Source organism: Aspergillus niger (genome assembly GCF_000002855.4).
Source record: "Aspergillus niger supercontig An08".
Taxonomy (NCBI): Eukaryota; Fungi; Ascomycota; class Eurotiomycetes; order Eurotiales; family Aspergillaceae; genus Aspergillus; species Aspergillus niger.
The window spans coordinates 1,996,304-2,016,827 of NT_166524.1; the positions used below are offsets into that span (position 1 = coordinate 1,996,304).

Here is a 20,524-nt window from a genome sequence, read left to right on the forward strand (position 1 = left end):
CATGCGAATGCTGCAGAAACAGAAAAAACCGGTCGTGAAGCCTGGTATTTAACGACCGGGGCGTCGCGTAGCGTAGTGACATTCCATTGTAACCCAAATTCCCCGCGACATGTCAAGAGAGCCCACCCCTCTCTTGTTGCAGCGTGACTGTATGAGGGGTAGTGGATAGGAAATTATGATCACTGCCGAGGCCAATCATGGTGCCACATTTCGCTTGACATCCCCGTAATATTGGCAAAATTGCTTTAGCTGCAGTGATTGACACAGTCTGATTCCTGATTAGGAGCAGCAGCCAGCTACTGCGTGTAACGCTCCATCGGAGCAGTGTGCTGGCCAGTCCCTGCAAGGGATGAAATGATCCGAGTGCCGAAATGCGGAGAGCCGACGATCCCCTGTCATGCTGGCCCGTCCGCAGTGATGAGAGTATCCTAATTGTTGCCTGAGTCGGTATGCGCTGTCTCGTCAGAACTGCACCAGATACAGATTCACATAGTTATGGGATCTGTTGCTCGGCACTGACCTCTCAAACATCCCACGCTGCATGACAAAAGTAATTGTGGTGAGCCATAGCCAGAAGTTCCACGTCTATCAATTGTGCAACCTTACATCATTGGCCGGGGACTCAAAAGCCCCATGGCTGGTCTTGCAGCCTCCATTAATAGGACATGGCGACAATCACGGGCGCCAGAAGTCTCATATCAGAAACCTTATTCATGTCGTACGGACCGTAACTGTGTAGATTTGCGAAAGAGTTGCCCGCCTTCTGCCCCTGTCTTATGTACTTGATCCAGTCTTGCCCATACTCTAGGCTCTCCAGAAAGATTTCTTGCCCACACTGGCCCGCAAGTGGACGACTATACTTGTTAGCGCACCAGATTCTCGAAACGATTGTCCAGATCACGGATGATACGTACAAGCGCACAGGAGGAGATATCCGGGCATCAGGATACTCCTTTACCCAGGCCACGAGCTCGGCCACTTCTTGCATGGTGATCCTCGCATTCAATTTCTCCCTTTCCCTCCCTTTGCATTCAATGGGCGTCCTGATCTCCTCCGTAGCCTTGACCTCGAACTGGCCATCCGTGATGGCTACGTATCCATTCCTTAAGCCCGTGAACGTCAACCTGCGCTTCGTTGTCCTCCACCAGGAGTCCGTGGTGGGAACCAAGGAGGTCAGGGCATTGAGGAGCTCGATAAAGGCTGCATTCACAGTGTCTTCATCGGTCTGCTTCCCGCCGCCCTTCGCCCATCCCGCACGGATCTCCGCCTGGAGTCTCAGTACTGGTCCAAAAGGACCCAGTGCTGGGTCAGCCCAGTTGTTCCCTCCAATGTTCTGGAGGTATAACTGGTAGCTTGGGATCATTTGTAGCAGGTTTTTCGCTCGGGTGAGGAGAGCAGGAGTGATGCCAAACTGGCCGTTGACCAGCTGGCTTGGACCACGCCTCGGGGGGCACAGCACACGGGAGAGAAGAAACTGTTCGATACTCACCTTAGACCCTGACCTGAGATCAGGCCAGGCTCGAAGGCTCTTGCCTTGTATTTTGTGGATAGTCTCCGCGCTATCCCACTGAGTCCTATTGGCGGGTAACACAAACTGTGGCATTTTGTACCTTTAACGAAGTAAAAACGATGAAAATCTACTTGGCTGGAAACTCAAAGAATCATACCAAAGCAATTGTAGATTATTACTAAAGTTGACATAGAACGAAACAACAAGGACGCGTAGAAAATCGCGAAGTGGGGCGTCTTGTTTGATTCAGTAAGATACTAACCCCCTCCCTCCCCGTAGACCCCGAAATCAGCCTATCCCCTCGGCACCAACGGCTTGCTTAACAGAAGTCGTGCAAAGAAATCCACAGGCGCGTAGCTCTTTCTTTCGAAGCTGTGAAGCTTCGATTGTCTTATCAAAAGCTTGTGTTGGCACATGCATGCCGTAAAGACCCTGGCATGCTGGGGGGCAACACAAGACACCACGAGTATAGGAAAATACTCTTCATCGCTGAAAAGATAGGGATACGCTTCTTTTCCTCTTCCATCACACTCATCAAGTTCCTCCCGCCCACGCTCAGAATCCACCCGGCGTTGATTTGCACGGCCTTTCATAGCCTCGACGATAGCGCTAAGCTCTGAGTACAGAATGGAGTCTTCATTGGACACTTTATCACCAAGCACGTGGAAGGCTAAGTTTGGATAAACTTTTACATCGTCAGGGCACGGCTCTACCAGACACCGGGCGGTCCACGAACTATTGTAGCTATAGTTGCGGTATAGACTGGCCTCAAGCAAAAACGTACTCTCTGGGGCTCTGATACGCAATGATGTCAGGAAATTTCTGTTATAGAGTAGGCAAAAAGAACACTTACTGGACGGTTTGGAGATTCTGCTTAGACCGGGCCTCATGTGTGGTGCGATCTTCTATGAGTGTAGAGACTTGACGTACACGATCCACCGGCTCCATTGGAAAGTCGCATTCGTCGTCTTGGTCGATGTCGAAGAATTCTCGTGCCAGCTCCGGATCGACTGGATGCTGCTTCAAACTCGCCCAATCCATCGGCTCAAACAAAACAGGGGGAACCAGTGCCAAGTTGACTTCAGCGCTGTCCAACTCATTAAAGTTGAACTGGGTTACATGTTCGATGTCTCGAAATCTAGCAATGCTTATATGGCCATCCTCTGGGACACGGTCTCTCATATCCAGGAGTTCTTTGAAAAGCCCTTCCAATATATTGCGGTTCCTAGAAGTGTTGACGGACATGGTGGCGGTCTAGTGTATGAGAATGCCAAAAGACAAGATAGTTCTCGATGTTACTAGTAGAATCAAAGGTAAGAAGATTAGGTTGGAGAAGTTGGGATATGGTAAGTACTGCATCAAGAGATGGAACAAGAGTCGGAAGTGTTTAGTCAGACGAGGTCGGGTGGGCCATGGAAACCCCTCAGTGTTTCCCCTTCACTCCCGGTGCCATTCACTGGCAGATGACATGTACGCACGCTGGTGCCAGAAAACACGTTGAGAGACTACCATGCATCATACAGTAATCACTATGATGACATGATATGCAACCCGTCTCCGTCTTTGTTTTTCTGGAGGTCGGGAAGTCGCTCTTTCAGAGCGGTCTTTCGATGTCAAGATCGAATATACTTGGGTCTAACCAGTACTAGTGGACAGCCATGAGTCAACAGCAGATGCCCAGTGCGAGCAGTAGCCGGTGGCTGTCGCAGCGGGATACCTTTGGCAAAGAGAATGTGGAATGGGAAGAAGTAAGACGCTTGCAATTCTTGCAAAGAGGTACCCTTATAGTAATAGAGAGCTGACCGCAAGCCCAGTATTATGGAGGCAACAGAAACAAAGTTCCTAATCTGACTGGTTCAATACAGCAATTCCGTCAAACAATATGCGAAGCCAAAATGCGCGCACAGCATCAGGGAGAGTCCGTAATTGAAGGACTTGACGTTTATGACCTGACTACAGATTTTCCATCGAAATTGAAATTGAGGATATACAAGCCGCTATCGCCTGAAGCAAATGGGGCCGTCATGATATAGTATGTCTTCGGAGAGATGTCATGCTTCGGAACGGTCTAATAGTGTTGTATCGAACACGAAGCTTCCATGGAGGCGGCTGGGCAATGGGAGACCTTGAAGGAGAAGACAGTACCTGTCGGACGCTATGCGTGCAAATCGGACTCAATATAGTCAGCGTTGACTATCGCCTGTAAGTGATCTACTGTTTCTGAGGTCTCGCTAATCATTTGAATGGGATCACGTAGTGCCCCAGAGAATCCGCATCCAGCAGCTATTCAGGACTCGATCACAGCACTTCGTTGGGTATATCATACTTGTCTCTGTCGTAAAGGTCTAGGTATAGCTAACAGCACCTCCGTTGATAGGTCTTCCAAAACAGTCTTACCCATGGCTTTGACAAGAGTAAGATTTACGTTGGCGGGACCAGTGCTGGGGCAAACTTGGTATGATATTCCCATGCTGTCTGGTACCAGAACGGGTAATGTTCTACTAACATAAATGGGACACTTTCTACCTAGGCTGCTGTTCTGGGCCAACTATATCGGAGCTTGGGAGTCTGTGTGCGGGGTCAGCTTCTCCGGGCTCCAGTCTTGTGTCTCAGTGAGCCGCACTATCAGAGAATGGGACTGAAAAGTATGGATCAGTTCGCTGATACGCCAATTCTCAATCAACCCTTAATGAAGCAATTTCTTGAGTGGTATCAGCCTTATGACCAGACAGATCCTACGGTATCTCCACTACTGTTCCGCCGTCTCGATGCGTCTCCGCCATGCTTTATCATGATATGTGGCCGTGACCCACTCCGCGACGAGGCCCTAGCTTATGCGGATAAACTTGAAGAAAAAGGGTACAGTAGCTCCTCTCAACTTTGTGCTTTTCATTACGACTGAGTATATATTTAGTATATCAGTGCGGGTTGCTGTGTACTCGGGAATGCCCCACGCGTTCTGGATATTACCTGAGCTGACCACAACGAAGACTGCTACTCAGGACTTAATCGATGGTGTCAGATGGCTTATGGGGTCCGCAAATTGGAAATAGCCAATACACTCGGGTTCTCATGATATTCATAATCAATTCGATATCGATCACAATGATCTTCCCCCATCTACCGCTAATTCCACTCCCGTGATGAACGAAGCCTCATCACTTGCCAGAAATGCAGTGGCATTGGCAACATCCGCCGGGGTAGCAAATCGCCCCATAGGGATGGTGGACAGAACAATGCTCCTATTCTCGGGCGTGTCCTCTCCGCCGAGAATCAGAGGCATCCTGGCCATGTATTAGCCCTCATGCAAGGTAGTAGAGACGCTTTTATTGGGAGAGCGGGTAATCAAGCTTGACGCTTACATTCCAGTTTCACCCGCAACAGGGCACACAGTGTTGAGTCGAATGTGATTGTTCGCGAATTCTGCAGCCAAGCTTTTGGTAGCCTACGGCCATTATATCGTAAGAGTCTCTACATGAACAAAGTTGAAGTGGAAAAGGAAGGATAGACGTACCGCACTCACTGCGCCTTTAGTAGCGGAGTACCAAGCATACTTCGGCCGAGGACGAATAGAGCTCATGCTTGAGATATTCACGAAGACACCCCCACCCTGCGCCTGGAAGTAGGGAGCAATTGTCTTGGCCGAGTGATAGATACTCTTGACATTGACTTTATACATGCGGTCTAGCATGGTTTCCGAGGTCTCTAGAGATGGCTAATTTGACCGTCAGTGGACTTCATAGCTGGAAGAAAAAAAGTCTCCAATACCTGAACTACATGGACAATCCCTGCATTATTGACGACGATATCGATCTTCTTAAAATTCTCCAGTGCTACCTCACGCACTCTCTCCCAGTCAGACTCACTAGATACGTCTCCTTGAACGAAGACTGCACGTCCCTTTGGCTGAGCACACTGCACTCGTTTTCCATTTTCCTGATCGAGATCCACGATCACCACATTGGCACCTTCGAGAATGAATTTGTGGACGATTCCTTCCCCGAATCCGAAGCCTCCACCTGTCACAATAGCGATTTTGTCTTGCAGTCTGCCTTGTCCCATAATGACAGGAAATCCTTGACGAGAGGAAGATAATCAATCCACTGTGTCTCTTCTGGTGGCGTTCCCCGCGTGTTGGGTTGATAAGTGCGGGGACAGCCTCAGTACCCCGCCATCAAAGTCACTGTCTCTATTGAAGCGGCACTACATGAAGACCTACTATCTATATGCCGTTCTATTCCCCGTCACTGATTGAGCAAGAGTAATTGAGATTTTTCTGCAAGCCTTTTCGAAATTATATCCGGGTTACATGGTAGATATCTCTAGTATATCTAATGATATTGAGAGTCATAGCACTGGGGAACAGTCCACTCCAATATATTAGAAGCCGGTATGACCACTTTCGGTCGGCCATCATTGTCCTTCGGGTGCTTGATAGGTTCAATCCCCGAGCCAGGCAGCGTTACAATAGTTTGCGCGTGATCCTCGATTGTACCCCAATCCCACCAGTCCAGCGTATTTCCTGTGAATTGGTATCGGAGCTGCTCGCCAGGTCGGGCGTCCTCGGGCCGGCAATCTCCATCCGCCGGTAACGACCAGGAATCAGACCAGGATTCCCCGGGAAAGAGGCTTGTGAACCGGTCTTCTTCGTTTTCCGCCACATTAAGTTGTCTGTCAGGATTATCCCAGAAGACATGTGCTGACCGATCGCCTATGCATGTCTTCCATTCTTTCTCAGTCCCCAGATTAGACTCTTCGGGAGAAATACGACGATAGACGCTGAAGGCATTAATTGGGCTGAACGCCCAGGTGTGGAAAGTGATAGGGTCGGCTGATGGACCGTGGTATGTGACCTTGATCGACATCTCTAGATTTCCAGAAGGAGGCATTTTTGAGCTGCAGATCAGCTCAAGGCTCAGGACTGGTGCGCCAGGACTGTCTTGATGTCAGCTGACAAAAGCCTTCTCCATTGGAGTTGAAGGGCTTACACTCTCTCGCTAGGATCAATTGGCGGTGGTGTCGGAGGTGAAGGAATGGGGGGGCGCCTCCCTTCCTGTACAGTAAAGGTGAGGTGTGCACCGCCTGGAATCACTATTGGAGACCTCTCTAATTTCGTTTCCATTTTCTGCTGCGGCGTACCCCAATCCCAGTATGGAATTTCTTGGCCCGTCCAGAGAATGGTATAAGTGCGCCCCGGTTCTAGGAGCTTGGTCCAGGTATCGGGTAAGCTCTCTCGCACAGTTATTTTACTGCGGTCCCAATTTTTCTTAGCCTCTTCAACATAGAAAGATGCCGGCTCATTGGGGAACTGTTCAATCATTGATAATGATGATGGATATCTCGAGCGCTCCTCAACACCGATCCTTTCGACATTGTGAGACAATAGAATAAACTCTTCCTTGCTAGGATCTATGAATGGTTGCCAGCGCAGCCAAAACTGTTGATCATTTAGAACCCTGCGTAAAATAATTGTAAATGAGTAGCCTGCTTCCTTATCCTCTGTCCAAAGTATCGGGCTGCCATCTAGCTCAAGAATCAATAGTGGAGTATCAGGCCTATGCAAAAAGCTTCTCAGCGGGTGATTTCATAATAGTCATATTCAACGTACAGCCTATTGCTTTCCTTCCATCTTATGTACGTATCCATTGAAAGACGGTATGGGGGATCAGTTGTCAGGGCCGTAGGCGGCAAAAAATCAGGAATAGGTTGGGGCTGGAAAGTAAGAGTCTAACTCGTAAATTGCGTGAATTGTCTCTAACTTAAATAGACCGATCTATGCGGTGGGTCACTTGCTAGCTTACTGACAGCTTACTTCCTCCACCAACCGGGGCACTCAATATCATGGATCTAACATGTATTAGTAGTTAGTTCAAAGTACTTCTCTACCCTAGAGATATACCTAATTTCCGACACAAGCCCTTAACCATGTTTCTGAATGACTCACGGTCCCCCTCCATTTCTCAATTCCTTTACCAAGTTTTACACCCTCAAATCCACCCACAGGTCGGGCCTAACAGGGGAGATAGTGGAGAGAATACCAGAAAAGATGACCCTCCCATGCCCTAGCTGGCTTCGCGTGTAAGTATCAGAGCCTGCGGGTATATGCAACCCTACTGAGTCTTCACCCCAAACAGAATCCTCCTCAGTCTCGAGATCACAGTATCCCCCCCTTAAATCTGGCGGATCTGGTCCCAGAAAACAAGCACTGGCCTTTCCCTCCTCTACATATTTCTCAATCTTCTCAGTGCCACTGAACGCTTTACTAATGCCTTCTTCGAAGCCGTTAACTGGACTATCGCCAGGGCCGATGCACCAGGCTTTTTCGTCCATGATCCTAGAACAATCGGAGATTAGCTGAACCTAGTGCAGCTGGGTGTCGATTGGGTGCTGCTCTTGCTTCTGTAAGATTAGTACCCTTTTCCACGGTCCGCGCTCCGCCGACCCGAACACTAACTGAAAACGGCCCAAGCTTCATTTTATGTCTCACTTATCCCCCTCCCCACTATCGCAGTCAGGCACACACGCGCATTCTTAGCGCAATCCTGTACACGACGTTTGCTCTCATTTCCATCATCCCGCTCTTCATAGACGCTCTCTTCCCCTCGATCTTTCACGAGCCTGGTGAGCGTCAACCCGACTTCGGCGTGGCGATATTTGCAGGGTTTCATCTCTTCTTCCTTAATACTATATTCACCCTTCTCAGCATTTGCTCGATTATCCCCCAGGCTATTCAACTCCGCTCGCTGTCGTTGGCTTCGGGCGTGGTGAGGGTCCGTGAAAATCTAGCTGGTTCCAGGTATCTAACTAGTCAGCTGAAATAGAATCATACGACCAAAGGAAGACTAGAACTGTCTAAATTTATATCTCTGGTTACTACATCGTAGTTCCGTGGAAGTATCAAGTTCTAGAACACTTGTCGTTATGATCATGGAACTAATGATATCATAACTATCCTCCTCCTATTATAAATCTCAGAAAGTATCAAATATAGAAGGCATAGTTTTATGGGACACTTATTTTTTTGTATACTTAAATTCTGCAGCTGAGACTTTTCATTATTCTGACACAATCTTATTATGAATGCTTTCAATAAATTTAGTCTGGCTAGTGACGTCATTAGTGTCTTAACTTTTATTGCTGCTCTTTTTACTTCCATTTTAGCATACTATACGTTAACTGTCGAAGCGGACACCGAAATCAAACAACTCAACAGTGAACTAGCCATGGCCGAGGAGCAGTTCACCCCGCTCTTACGGTGGCAGGTAGTGGCCGTTCCTTCTGGCCATCCTGCTACAGAGCTTGACCGCATCCATCAAGACACCATTCAGCTTATGAAAAATATTGTTGAGTCTATAAGAGTCGATCTCAAGGCTACAAAAGGGCGTCGCCTAATCCGGAGACTCCGATGGGCTTCTCAGAGAGGGAAGGTTATTGGAAAATTTCAACAGCTATCAAACCAACGAGTTGCTGTGATCCAGCAACACATAGAGATTGAGAAAGCGTAAGTGTTTCTCCACACATTTGAGTGGCTGAATCTACTGACCGGGGTTAAAGTCTGCGTTATATACCATATCCCAGAAGAGAACCGACAGAAGATCCGAGGGATCACTAGGATATATATATATATAAACTATTTTCGGCTGGAAATGCCATCACCTATATGTCTTTTCATCACAGCATTCTTGTTCCACGTTCACTACTTGTATCTCAATATTCTACTGGCTCCCTGTGTAATAGTACAGTTGCATGCAAGATAAGCTCATTCCCACGAGATAATGTGTGTTTTGGTCAAGCCGATTTCGAAAATGACATAAATGCCGAGTACTTTCACAGCCCCTATGACTCGAGTATCGAAGACATTTGCATACCTAGACCGTGGGTATCCGTATGAAAAAATATTTGCCACTAGCGGATATACTGGGAGCCTATTTAGTGGTGCTGATGGTTGCCTTGATCACGACAATTGGATAGAAAGAGTATTTATCTTCAGTTGCATAATTGGATATGAGCTTACTTCTGACCCAGCTTACGATGATGTGCGACCAGGGAGTTCCAACGCCTGTAATGCAGAGAAGCAGGCGATGGCTAACGAAGACGAGAGTCTAACAGTAAAGTGTGGATATTCACTAGAAAACTGGAAGAGCAAAACAACTATATACATCCAGAATAATCATGTATGTTTAGACTGTGGCAGATTTCGGAGTTTGATTGAAATCAAAACTAGGATCTCTTTTCTCCTGAAGACCTGCTAGGATACTCATCATGACTCTCAGCCTTTTCCAACGACAAATTGCCAAGGTTACAGACATTATCTGGACATGTGTTTAGATCAAGCCGAATATTCCAGAATCGTATTTTATCATGGTACATGTATTGTAAATAAAAATTTGTAGCGTGAGGTACAGAATAATTTCCGCATTAACATTATTCCTACACTATTCTATATTTACATTAGTGATGCCAGTGTCGATACTAACACGGTGGTGAAGGATATTGAAGAGGCTGGCGCAATAGGTGCTGGAGGGATGGAGCTCCTCGGCCTCTACAACTACGGCGGTTCGCTGGCACCACAGCCCGCTGGTGCCGACTGGGCTACGTATGGCTTTGGTACACCGGCATTCAACGCCATTTTCAAGGCCTCACTGCAGAGTGCAAAGAGCACAGGCATGATCTTTGACTTTGCTCTGGGTCCGAGTCAAGGTCAAGGCGTTCCAGCCAATCCAAATGATGAGGGGCTTCATTGGGATTTGGTAGGATACCCTTCAAATAGAATGTCTTGACGTAATCTGATATTCCAAGGCACCATTTAATGTCAGTGTTCCGCCGAATGGCGCATACAACGGTCAAATTCTCGGTTGGGGAACAGGTGAACTTGTTTCTCTGGTGTCCGCGCGGGTCGTGAACACCTCTACAGTTGTCAATCCCGCGAGCAGTCTCTTTTCCACCCCTGCAAATAACGCAACACGCTTGGTCCTGGCAGCAGGATCACTAGTGGATCATACAGATGCGGTCAGTGTTGATGGAAAAGTTTCGCTGTCATTCAATGTTAGCGAACATTCAACCTATCGTCTTTTTGCCTACTATCAGTACCAGGACCTTGTTAAAAACCTTGACATCCACGAAAGCTCTACAGGAAGCATTTTCGATAATGGCTCCTACACAGTTGATCACTTCAGCGCTCGTGGTGCTCAAACTACGATTGACTTTTGGGAGAACTACATCTTGAATGATACTGATATCAAGTCCCTTTTCCAAGAGGTCGGCCGCTATGGCTGGGAAGACAGCATCGAAATCAAGTCTAACATTTCCTGGTCACCTTCCCTTCCAGGTATTTTCGAGCAGATCAACGGCTATCAGCTGGGCAAGTACCTTCCTCTCGTCATGTACGGAAATAATAACCCCGGCGTGCAGCCGTCATACCCTGGTAATCTGGAATGCGTCTTGGACCGTGAGAATCAGGGACAAGGCTACGTCAATGACTTCCGTGATGCTCTAGAAAAAGGATATCAAGTTTACTTGGACACGCTTTCAGCCTGGCTAGAGGGTCTGGGCTTAGGCTACTCAGCCCAAGTCTCCTACAACCTGCCGATCAACATGGAAGTAAATATCAATCATGTCCTCGCCCCGGAGTGTGAGAGTCTTGCGTTCAACAATAACATCGATGGATATCGTCAGTTTTCGGGCGTCGCAAATCTCGCTAATCTCGCTCAGAAGAACGTGATTCCGAATGAAATGGGCGCTAACTTAGAAAAGGCATTTGCTCTTCCGGTCAGTGAGCTACTTGGGCAGATCAATACAGCTTTTGCCGGTGGCGTCAATCAGATTGTGTTACACGGCCAGTCATATACTGGTGACTACCACAAGACAACGTGGCCGGGGTATACATTTTTCTTCATACTTACTGCAGAATCCTACTATAACAAGCAGCCTGCATGGGGCCATGGGTTCTCAGACGTTATTAATTATATCAGCCGGAATCAGTATATCTTGCAGGCTGGCCAGCCACGAACCGACATTATTCTGTATAATAGAGTTTCAATGACTGATCTTCAGCTTGAGGCTTTGTACTCTGCCAATAATATGATTAATACAGATTATACTTACACTTATCTATCACCTGCAAACTCGAATCTCTCGCAAGCATCTGTGGCAGGCGGCCTTTTGGCCCCTCATTCCCCCGCCTACAAAGCAATTGTCGTAACAAGCGATCAGAATGTCACTTTGGCTGGTGTCAATAAGCTCCAACAGTACGCCGATGCCGGACTCCCCGTCATTCTGAGTGGCGGTTCTCCGGGATAATATCCCAATGGTGAAGCGACCGATAAGGCCGCGGTCTACGCTGCTTTAGAGGCACTCAGGAGTTCTCCAAGCGTCTATACCACTGGGTTTGGGCAAATTGCTTTAAAGCTCGAGCAGCTCAACCTCACTCCGCGCGTCGCAGTTCATTCTAATGGCACCTGGTATCCGGTTCTTCGGATGGATAATAACACGGACTACCTTTTTATCTTCTCCAAAGAATCGGCTTCTCAAGGCAAGCTCACTGTTAGCTCAACCAAGACACCTTACCTTCTGGATAGCTGGACTGGCAAGCGAAGCCCTTTCCTCCATTACAAGAGAAGCGGGAACACGACAGTAATTCCTCTTCAGCTTGCTGCGAATCAAACGATCGCTTTTGCCTTCAGCAACGAGTTGAAGTATGAAATTGAGACCCCGTCTCTTCACGCTTCACGTGTTCCCTCAACCGTCCTGGGTTATGATTACAGCACCTCTGCACACATCCACCGACCCCTGCAACGACTGCGTGTTCCAACTCTCCAACGGAACTACCTATGACCTCGCCCTCAATTCCACCTCTCTCTCGAAGCTGACCAGGTTTACGTGACATATGAACCCATAGAAGGGAGACATGCGCCCCCTCCTAACGCTGGGATGGTCTTAGTGACTCGCTCGCCAGCATTGCATGATGGGGACATTCAATTTGCACAGAACGTTATTCCCCCTGACAACCACCCGTTGGCAGAGCTTACGAATTCCATTGTGTTCAGTAGCAAGGGGTATCGCGACCTACCTAGTCAGCTCAGCGGGGGGGATCTCGACGGCGATATATTCAACGTCATTTGGGATACCGATGCGTATCCGGTGCGGACATTTGCGCCCGCGGATTATCCTCGCGTAAGCCCAGTCGACATCGGGCGTCCAGTGGAGCGCGACGATATGGCACAGTTCTTCCTTGACTTTATGAAAACTGACCATCTTGGGGTGATCGCCACAAGGCATATGATCATGGCTGACCAGGAAGCTGAGGGAACATCCCATCCGGTCTGCAGAAAGCTGGCACAGTTGCACTCTACGGCGGTTGACTTTTCTAAGACGGGTATTCCGGTCCAAATGTCGGAAATCCCTAAGGGAAAGCCTTTCAGACCTGACTTGTACGTTATCACTACATGTTTTCAATAACCTATATATGGGTACTGTGATGCTAACAAGTGAATTAGCATGGCACTAGGCCCGGTTGCACGTATCCACAATAAGTCCGACATCGAGCTGGAAGAGTATGTTATTCAAGCAGCATACGATGAGGATGATGACATGGAGCCGTTCCACAAGTACTACAGATCAGAAAAAATATTGGGCAAGCTCTACAGGGGTGTAGATGAACGACAGATCTGGCAAGAAGACATCCAGAGCAAAGTGCAGCCCAACGAAGACGAATTCTGGAACGAATTTCTATGGTCTACACTTGAGCGCTGTGACAAAATAGGAAATCTGTCATGGGAACTCTGGCTAGACGAAGCCCGGCACATTCGCCTGAGGTATGTCCGGAGACCCTAGGTGCCCGAGGCTGACTGACAGTGGCTTCAGATACGAAGAGGCCGTATTCTCGGCAAGAAACAATTACTCCGAGCACCCTATAGACCCACTGAGTGAACTAGAGGTCTTTATTGGGTCCGTCATGAACAAAGGTGTACAGACCCGTCGGCAGCGTGATCAATCTAACAAACTCGCCGATGAATTCGATCGCATCTCTACTTGGATTGTGGGTCAGATGCGCGCAGGGAGCTCGTCCGAGTCACCAATAACCAGTGTGTCGGATCAACTCAAACCTCTGGAGTTTTGTCTCGCCTGCATCCATGTCGGTGGTGAGAGCAACAAGGATCCCGCGCGCCGTCGTAGGGAAGTGTACGGTGAGATTAAAAGCTTCCGGGTGGTTGCAGCGTGTGCTTTGCTGTTTGAGCTTGACCTCATCGAAAAGGGGAGAAAGCGAAAGTTCTAACTGAACACATACTTGTAACTGGCCATGCATATGTTTTCATGCTTAAGTTGTTAATATGTTTGCAAAGACAGGACGACCATCATTGATAAATGTATTCGAGCGGCCACTGAATTTGTATTTATTGGTTCCCTCTGTGCCACATGCATACCATCAACCAGACACGCATGGTTAATCCTCGCAGATACGAGTCAGCCCCATACTGATGTAACACACGGTCTCAAACACATAGAGAAAACCCGAGACGTTAACCTCCTGCATCTGGTAACAACGGCAAGCATGGATATTCTCCTACTGGATAGCCAAGAAAGCCATGTTCCCCTGGAAAGTTTCCATCAGGTCCAACACCCTCCCCTTTTAGGTCCCGTACATCCAATATATGTAGTATAAGCCCAATCCCTTCCTCTCATAACAACCCTTATACTCCACGTCTGATCTATCACATCGCGTTTCCCCTTGCCTCTCGCTCAATCAGACCCCGCAATAACTAATAGCAGATATCAATCTCCAGCCCACACCTCTCACCCGTCCTTATCCCACAGTACGCACCAAATATATCAAATTCCAGCCGTTTCTCGACATATATTACTCTCGTCCATCCTAACTCACATACAACTCTAAATTCCTTATATATTCGTCGATTACTACAAGTATTACGTATTTCCTCCGCCTCAGGCTCACAATGATAAATCTAATCTGATATGATGTGATATGATCTGATCTATATCTGACGTTGACGCGTCACCGGCGCGTCTATCTATTGGCTTGTCAAGCAAAGTGGATTTTCGCGATTGTTTCGACATCTCGGACGTTTGGGGGAGGTGGTTGGGTACCCTTCTTTGTCTTGAGTTTTTGGGGTGTGGAACAGGTTGCGATGTGGTGACGGATGAGTGAATGCTACTGGAGGGGAGATGTGGTGATGAATTATTTGAGAAGGCTGACATCATCTACGAAGGAATGTTTCCATGGTTTGGCAATGAAATGTTCAATTATGAAAGACTGCTTCTGTATGTATATATGCTGCCGTGTCATTATGTCTCGTGACCGATCATTCCATCATTAAGCGTCTAACCAGAAAGAGAAAAGATATTAAGCGCTTAGGGCGACCTGTATATAAATCCCGAACAAATTTCGAAATAACGATGAGGGGAAATAGTGCAAGGATAAGAGGAGAATGGTGACTACTACTTTATATACCCGACTCGTATGGCCCAGCGAGAGCCCGGTACTGATGTCCGTAGGGATTCACCTTGGCATACTCATCCCACGCATCACAAGTGTTCTCCAGCAGGTCTTCGCTGAAGAACGTGTTGAACTCACTCTGTCGCTCGACAATCTGCTGCGCGAATCCTTCTGTTGCATGGAATCCAATGTGGCAGTGGATCAGCCATACACCCGGGTTGTCGGCGGGGAAGCCAATAACCATATAGCCGCCGCCACCATTTTCAGGAGTGGCAGCGGTCATGAGCGCAGTGTCGCGGCGGGGAGGGTTATGCGTTTTGAGCGTGACGTTCTGTGGATTGAATTGGCCGAATCCCTGAGCAAGGAGATAGAAATCATGCCCTGCAGTCGAGGATTAGTTGGATCACATGCCAGGCTCAGCTACGAGTTTACTTACCATGCAAATGAATAGGGTGAGGAACAGGAAGATCTGTCTGGACAACCAACACGGTCCATTTATTCGGGATCGCAGCCTCTATCACGCCCTGGCTTGCTTTCCAGTCCATTTTGTCGGGATCTTCGAACGTTTGCTGTAACGTGGGATCTTTCCACGAGATGTTAAGGGCATTGCCTCCCATTGTCCACAAATACAAAGGAACATCCCCGAACGGAGTGAAGTCCACGTCTGACTCGGCCATCTGGGCACCGCCAATATCTGCATCAAGGGCAAGCCAGGGGACAAGCTCATCTAATGAGAAATCCAGGCACTGAATGTCGTCACCATAATCCCACTTTGTGCTCGTGGGATCGCTGTTATCGGCAGCACCTTCGTAATGGAGGACTCCTTTAATATTGTCTGAATTCGCGTTGTCACTGCAGAATGACTGTGGGATTGCACGAATCCAATAGTTATCCGGAGCTTGGTTTGCTGTCACGATAATATCATACCGTTGTCCCATGCCGATGGGAACGTTGTTCGTCGTGAATGGTACAATAGGAACAAAATCACTGGCAATAACGGTAAGGTCATGATTATCGATTGAGAACCTAAAATGGGTATGCATGGCGGCATTGACCAACCGAAGCCGGTATCTCTGGCCTGGTACAAACTCTGTTTGGAATCTGCGACCAACGGTTTGGTTATCTGCAGTGACCCAGATATTGCTTCCGTTGATAAGGCCTGTCTGAAAATGCGGCGGATTTTGACTCTCGAGTACAGATTGATACATCTCGTCGACTGTTTGATGCGACCAGTCATTGAGAAAGACCATTCCCAAGTCGTGGTCATATTCCGCTGTTGAAGGGCCGTGAATCAAAATGCCTCCGAAAACCCCTTCCCATGCCTGGAGAGAGAAGTGTGAGTGATACCAACTCGACCCATATTCTTCCGCTCGCCAGACATAGGTATAACTGGAATTCGGAGGAACAGGGCACTGAGTCAACGCTGCTACGCCATCCATTTGGTTGTTGTAGAGCTGTCGAATTCCGTGGAAGTGGATGGCCGTGCCATTGTTTTCCATGCGATTCGTAACATGAACTTTAACGGTGTCACCCCAGTTTGCCTCAATAGTAGGTCCTGGAAACTGGCCGTTGACCAGAAGCACTGGTCTCTCAACTCCATCAAGAGCAGCGGTCGTGTTGACGATATCAAACCAGTATTCGCGGACAACATTGGTCTGTGGGATGGTTTCATAGTAGTTCGTGTTTATATCGTATCCCTGCCATGGGGTATTGGGTGACTGCGAAGAATTGCCTTGCATATCTCTCGGTATTGGGGTAGAGTGGGAAAGATGCGGAGTAACGTGTCTGATTGGACTGCAGAGGACCAGTGGGGCTAGAAGCCCAAGGAGTAGCAAAAAGATTGTCATGATGGGCCCGCTAGTGCTCAGTAGCGCAAGACTGAAAGAACCAAGTGAAGGCAACGATCTACGTGGATCGCCAGCTTCTTGCCGTGTCCTTGTCCATGATGGCCCAGCGGTTTATATACACTCTCAAGTCGGGATTGGTAGTATTTTTAAATCATCATCTTTCTTTTTTCTCTTTTTGGTCTGCATCTACAAGAGTCATTTGGCCCTGTTTGGCCGGGATGTTGCCTCCACGAAGACCCAGGGGGCTTGTATCGCCCGGGATTGCCTTGTCCGCAAGAGTTCACCAGATGTCGGATCGACTGCACAGCCTAATGCAGATAATCCTCCAGCTGTACGAGCCCCCACCCAGATGGTTGGAACGGGGCATCAAATGAACGGAGCAATCAAGTAACGATTCGGGATCCACCAGTGTAGCTGCACCATGTGCTTGAGATGACACATGTGAGGAGGCTCGACTGAGCCGCAACATCCGATACAATTTGATTTGCTGGAATTCGTATTGAACACATCATACTGGAAATTGGCTTCCTTCAGGGGATGGCTATGCCTGACTATCAGCCCGATAATTCTCAGGAGCGATCAGGAATCCCGTCCCAGGTCGTCTCAGCTGCCAGTCGCTTTGGACTCCCGACAATCAACTGACTGTCTAGGCCCAGTACTTGAGGCCATCCACCGACTGGAAGTGAGGTTTAATACATCCTACCGAGCCATAACTATACTGACTGGTACTATAGTATCAGTCAGAGCTTTGATCCCGGACAGCTCATCCCAGCAGAAGTGGCGCACATGGCATACTCCATAGCCAATCGATTTAGCTTAGAATTCGTAAAACCTGTCCAATCCCACACTCGAAGCCTACCAACACATGGATTGCCAGAGTTTGGTACCGATCGTGTTATTTTGGGGCTGGCTGACCGCTAGTCGCCAATTCAGATCGTATAGCCTCCGCTCAGGCACACCCACAGGAAGCTCGACGTATCAGATCATTCCCGTCAATCTGGTAGCTCGACGATTCGAGCAATAAAATACCCCAAGTTAATAAAGATAAGGCTGGTGATAATTTTAGTCGGATCGTCCTCGAGATGAGCACTAGCAAATATCAGGCGAAACACTGTTCAAATCTGCGATAGTAGTTCTGGATGTTTTCTCGTTGTTCGACTTAGGCCACCCATCTAAGCCAAGGCTTTGCGAGTTCACTGCCTCGAATGCCTGGGTGAGTCGCTCTTTCAGATGAGGTCAGAGGATGCTCTGCAGCTCGGCCATTTTCACATCATCCGAGCCAAGTAGCGGTGGCAGTCCAACCGCAAGCGGTAAACATTCACCCGACTCTGTGATGCTGCAGCCACCATAAGAGACGTGGGCGGGAAAAAGCAAACACGGCTCGGCCCCTCTCGGGTCTTCTCAACATTCTTACAGATCCCACAAAGAGAGCAGTCTTCAAGGCCATGCGACTGCCTACATCCACATTCAGAATTTATGATCGTGGTCATGCGCGCTCTGGTATGACTCCTCAACAAGCAATATCGACTGTGGAGTAACTCCCCAGGTCTTCCGTCATTGGTCTCAGCTCCACCGATGCCAGCTAACCCACCAGAAAACCGAGGAATATTCGAACTATTTTCTTATCGAAGCTTGACTTCTAGAAGTCATGAGTTGCATCGGTATTCAAGAACTGAGCCATTTAAAATTGGTGTGCAATAATCCATTCAGAAAGCCGAGGGGACCCAGATTGATCTGGCACGCGATCGCAGGTTTTGAGCAAGGCCCACAAAGGTCGCTTAAGCCCCTGGGGGTGTAGCAGGACCATCTGAAGATGAACGCAGGTGAAAGAGTACTTTCCACAGGCAGGCTAGCATGTCAGATTTCCGAACGCTGTGGCTTGGACTTAGCTCTCGTGCAGTGTTCTAATTATGACAATAATCTCATCTAGTCAGACATACCCACCGGCCCATAAGCCGAGTGAACTTGTTCCGATATCTTGGCTGTGAGTTTCAAACCAGCCTGCCTGACGCTGTTCATCGCACTACCACGTGCTTTCCTCAGCCTTTCAAGGGCTGTCCGACATCATCGCATGTGCCTTGATAATGGCTCACTATCAAACCGGCCCATGCTAGGCTTATCCTCATGGTATCCCAGTCAGCCCTGCTACTTAGAATGCACCTCTGCCGGGATATCCGTATTGTAACCATGTGCCATTGACCGTGGAGCATCTGCGCCCAGAAGAAAATGGCCACATGCGCGGGGCACACAGTGAGAGGTTAAGCGAGGTGTCTGGGGATACCTTGATTGCGAGGACACGAGGTACCTGTTATCAGGGGTGATCCTGAACGCCCGCTCAAGCAAGGAGTCACAGGCAAGTTCCTCCAGCTCCCAGGGGTTGATTCCATCCTCAGATGCGATCTGAAATTACTTTCCAAAAAGTGACACAAGTATTCTCCGGTTCTTTTCTACCGTGCCGTTGGGTTCTGTATTTCGCGATGACGATGCCAGCTCAACCGGTCGAGGAAATCGTGTTTGATTGGTAGGTACTGTGGCAGGTAGTCTTGATACTGCAGAATAGGAGACATCACGAGGACGCAAGTACTGAAAGCCGAGAAAAGCAAAGCGAGTGAGGTGATGTCTTGCAAGAACGAAGGCAGAAGCAGATGACTTGGTTGAAGTCTTCCAAGAATGTTGCAGTTGGCCGACATCTACAAACGGAAGCCGCGATACCGGCCTCCGCCGATTATCCACTTCTCCTCCTGTTCACAGTTTTGCGGACCTCATTGACCGCTGGCTAATCACTTTCTCCGCGAAAACAGCCTCTGTGTTCTGTTTTCAATGCCCGCATGGAGCCCACCGACTCCGCGCCCGGTGTTCCAATGACTCTTGATGCCCACAAATGGCATAAGCCTGTCTTTCGTCACGTCCTCTTCCTACTGTGGAGAACGGTTTATGATCACTCTCGGCAGCCTGGGTTCAGAAGTAACCTAAAGAGTATGGATATCGTGCAGCGAGCCATTCAGAAGGAGTATACCCCACTTCCTCAGATTGGAATGGAATTACTCGTGATGGCTGCAATCTATATGGCAGCAGAACAACCGCCTGAATTACCCTGTTCGAGCAAAGTATGATACAAATCCTTTGGTCTCGGTTTCAATCGGCGACTGAACTCCCTTCTTTGATGAGACATGTACTGCTGACGGTATTCCAATGATTAGCACTATCCTCCTAGTCGAGCTCAGGTGCACGGCAACACAATAGTGAAAATTATTTGTGGTACTTGGTCTCCATGGCATTACTACCCAGCTGTAAGCATTCGTCCGGGCTCACGAGTCGGAGGATTCTCCTGTCACAATGTTATTATATTCGTGCAGTGAAGCTCATACCTCAAAATCTGCTTGGGAAGGAACAGCCATACTTCGTACTACAAATGTAAGGAAAGAGACCCAGTACCTATCGGCTCCAGTCTACTTGAGAACAGAACATGGCGAGTCAGTCTGTGACTCGTGTATACAATCAAGGTCGTAAAAGATGGGATCGGGCAAAGCTCTAAGTTCAGTCATCACGAGCGGCTCGGAAAGGCTCCCGTGTCCTACGGTCGGCATAGTGGTTCATCGGAGAATACATCTCACATGTAACCAATAGTTTCAGTTCCTGCTGTGCTACCTGCACTATACTGGTATGCGCCAGGCCTGCAAGCCTACGGAGATTAGTATTCGGAACTAAGTACGA

At 48.4% G+C, this 20,524-nt stretch overlaps 9 protein-coding genes across 9 annotated transcripts; 4 read left to right on the plus strand and 5 right to left on the minus strand.

The window, feature by feature from the left end:
* Positions 1-655: 655 nt before the first annotated feature.
* Positions 656-2,755, minus strand: An08g08380 (uncharacterized protein; the record flags this gene model as incomplete). The annotated part of the gene is made up of 4 exons (XM_001392914.3): positions 656-854; positions 915-1,594; positions 1,942-2,254; positions 2,364-2,755. 4 exons carry the CDS (start codon positions 2,753-2,755, stop codon positions 656-658), a joined length of 1,584 nt encoding a protein of 527 aa, XP_001392951.3.
* A 486-nt stretch (positions 2,756-3,241) lies between these two features.
* An08g08390 (uncharacterized protein) lies at positions 3,242-4,563 on the plus strand (the record flags this gene model as incomplete). The annotated part of the gene is made up of 6 exons (XM_059749237.1): positions 3,242-3,258; positions 3,342-3,542; positions 3,605-3,712; positions 3,768-4,000; positions 4,111-4,374; positions 4,433-4,563. The coding sequence occupies 6 exons, from the start codon at positions 3,242-3,244 to the stop codon at positions 4,561-4,563; spliced, it is 954 nt and encodes a 317-aa protein (XP_059601239.1).
* Positions 4,564-4,610: 47 nt separating this feature from the next.
* Positions 4,611-5,572, minus strand: An08g08400 (uncharacterized protein; the record flags this gene model as incomplete). Its single annotated transcript, XM_001392916.1, has 4 exons — positions 4,611-4,794; positions 4,873-4,955; positions 5,025-5,225; positions 5,279-5,572. The coding sequence occupies 4 exons, from the start codon at positions 5,570-5,572 to the stop codon at positions 4,611-4,613; spliced, it is 762 nt and encodes a 253-aa protein (XP_001392953.1).
* A 269-nt stretch (positions 5,573-5,841) lies between these two features.
* An08g08410 (uncharacterized protein) lies at positions 5,842-7,840 on the minus strand (the record flags this gene model as incomplete). The annotated part of the gene is made up of 5 exons (XM_001392917.3): positions 5,842-6,445; positions 6,499-7,065; positions 7,119-7,237; positions 7,312-7,357; positions 7,512-7,840. 5 exons carry the CDS (start codon positions 7,838-7,840, stop codon positions 5,842-5,844), a joined length of 1,665 nt encoding a protein of 554 aa, XP_001392954.3.
* A 746-nt stretch (positions 7,841-8,586) lies between these two features.
* Positions 8,587-9,015, plus strand: An08g08420 (hypothetical protein; the record flags this gene model as incomplete). The annotated part of the gene is made up of 1 exon (XM_059749239.1): positions 8,587-9,015. The coding sequence occupies one exon, from the start codon at positions 8,587-8,589 to the stop codon at positions 9,013-9,015; it is 429 nt and encodes a 142-aa protein (XP_059601240.1).
* A 576-nt stretch (positions 9,016-9,591) lies between these two features.
* On the plus strand, positions 9,592-12,343 carry An08g08430 (uncharacterized protein; the record flags this gene model as incomplete). Its single annotated transcript, XM_059749240.1, has 5 exons — positions 9,592-9,684; positions 9,839-9,874; positions 9,904-10,260; positions 10,310-11,779; positions 11,837-12,343. The coding sequence occupies 5 exons, from the start codon at positions 9,592-9,594 to the stop codon at positions 12,341-12,343; spliced, it is 2,463 nt and encodes an 820-aa protein (XP_059601241.1).
* Positions 12,344-12,439: 96 nt separating this feature from the next.
* On the plus strand, positions 12,440-13,784 carry An08g08440 (uncharacterized protein; the record flags this gene model as incomplete). The annotated part of the gene is made up of 3 exons (XM_059749241.1): positions 12,440-12,943; positions 13,106-13,323; positions 13,373-13,784. The coding sequence occupies 3 exons, from the start codon at positions 12,440-12,442 to the stop codon at positions 13,782-13,784; spliced, it is 1,134 nt and encodes a 377-aa protein (XP_059601242.1).
* A 1,186-nt stretch (positions 13,785-14,970) lies between these two features.
* Positions 14,971-16,810, minus strand: An08g08450 (uncharacterized protein; the record flags this gene model as incomplete). The annotated part of the gene is made up of 2 exons (XM_001392921.1): positions 14,971-15,344; positions 15,400-16,810. 2 exons carry the CDS (start codon positions 16,808-16,810, stop codon positions 14,971-14,973), a joined length of 1,785 nt encoding a protein of 594 aa, XP_001392958.1.
* Positions 16,811-18,046: 1,236 nt separating this feature from the next.
* An08g08460 (uncharacterized protein) lies at positions 18,047-19,500 on the minus strand (the record flags this gene model as incomplete). The annotated part of the gene is made up of 7 exons (XM_059749242.1): positions 18,047-18,146; positions 18,187-18,265; positions 18,339-18,392; positions 18,751-18,864; positions 18,912-19,020; positions 19,109-19,210; positions 19,381-19,500. 7 exons carry the CDS (start codon positions 19,498-19,500, stop codon positions 18,047-18,049), a joined length of 678 nt encoding a protein of 225 aa, XP_059601243.1.
* Positions 19,501-20,524: the final 1,024 nt, after the last annotated feature.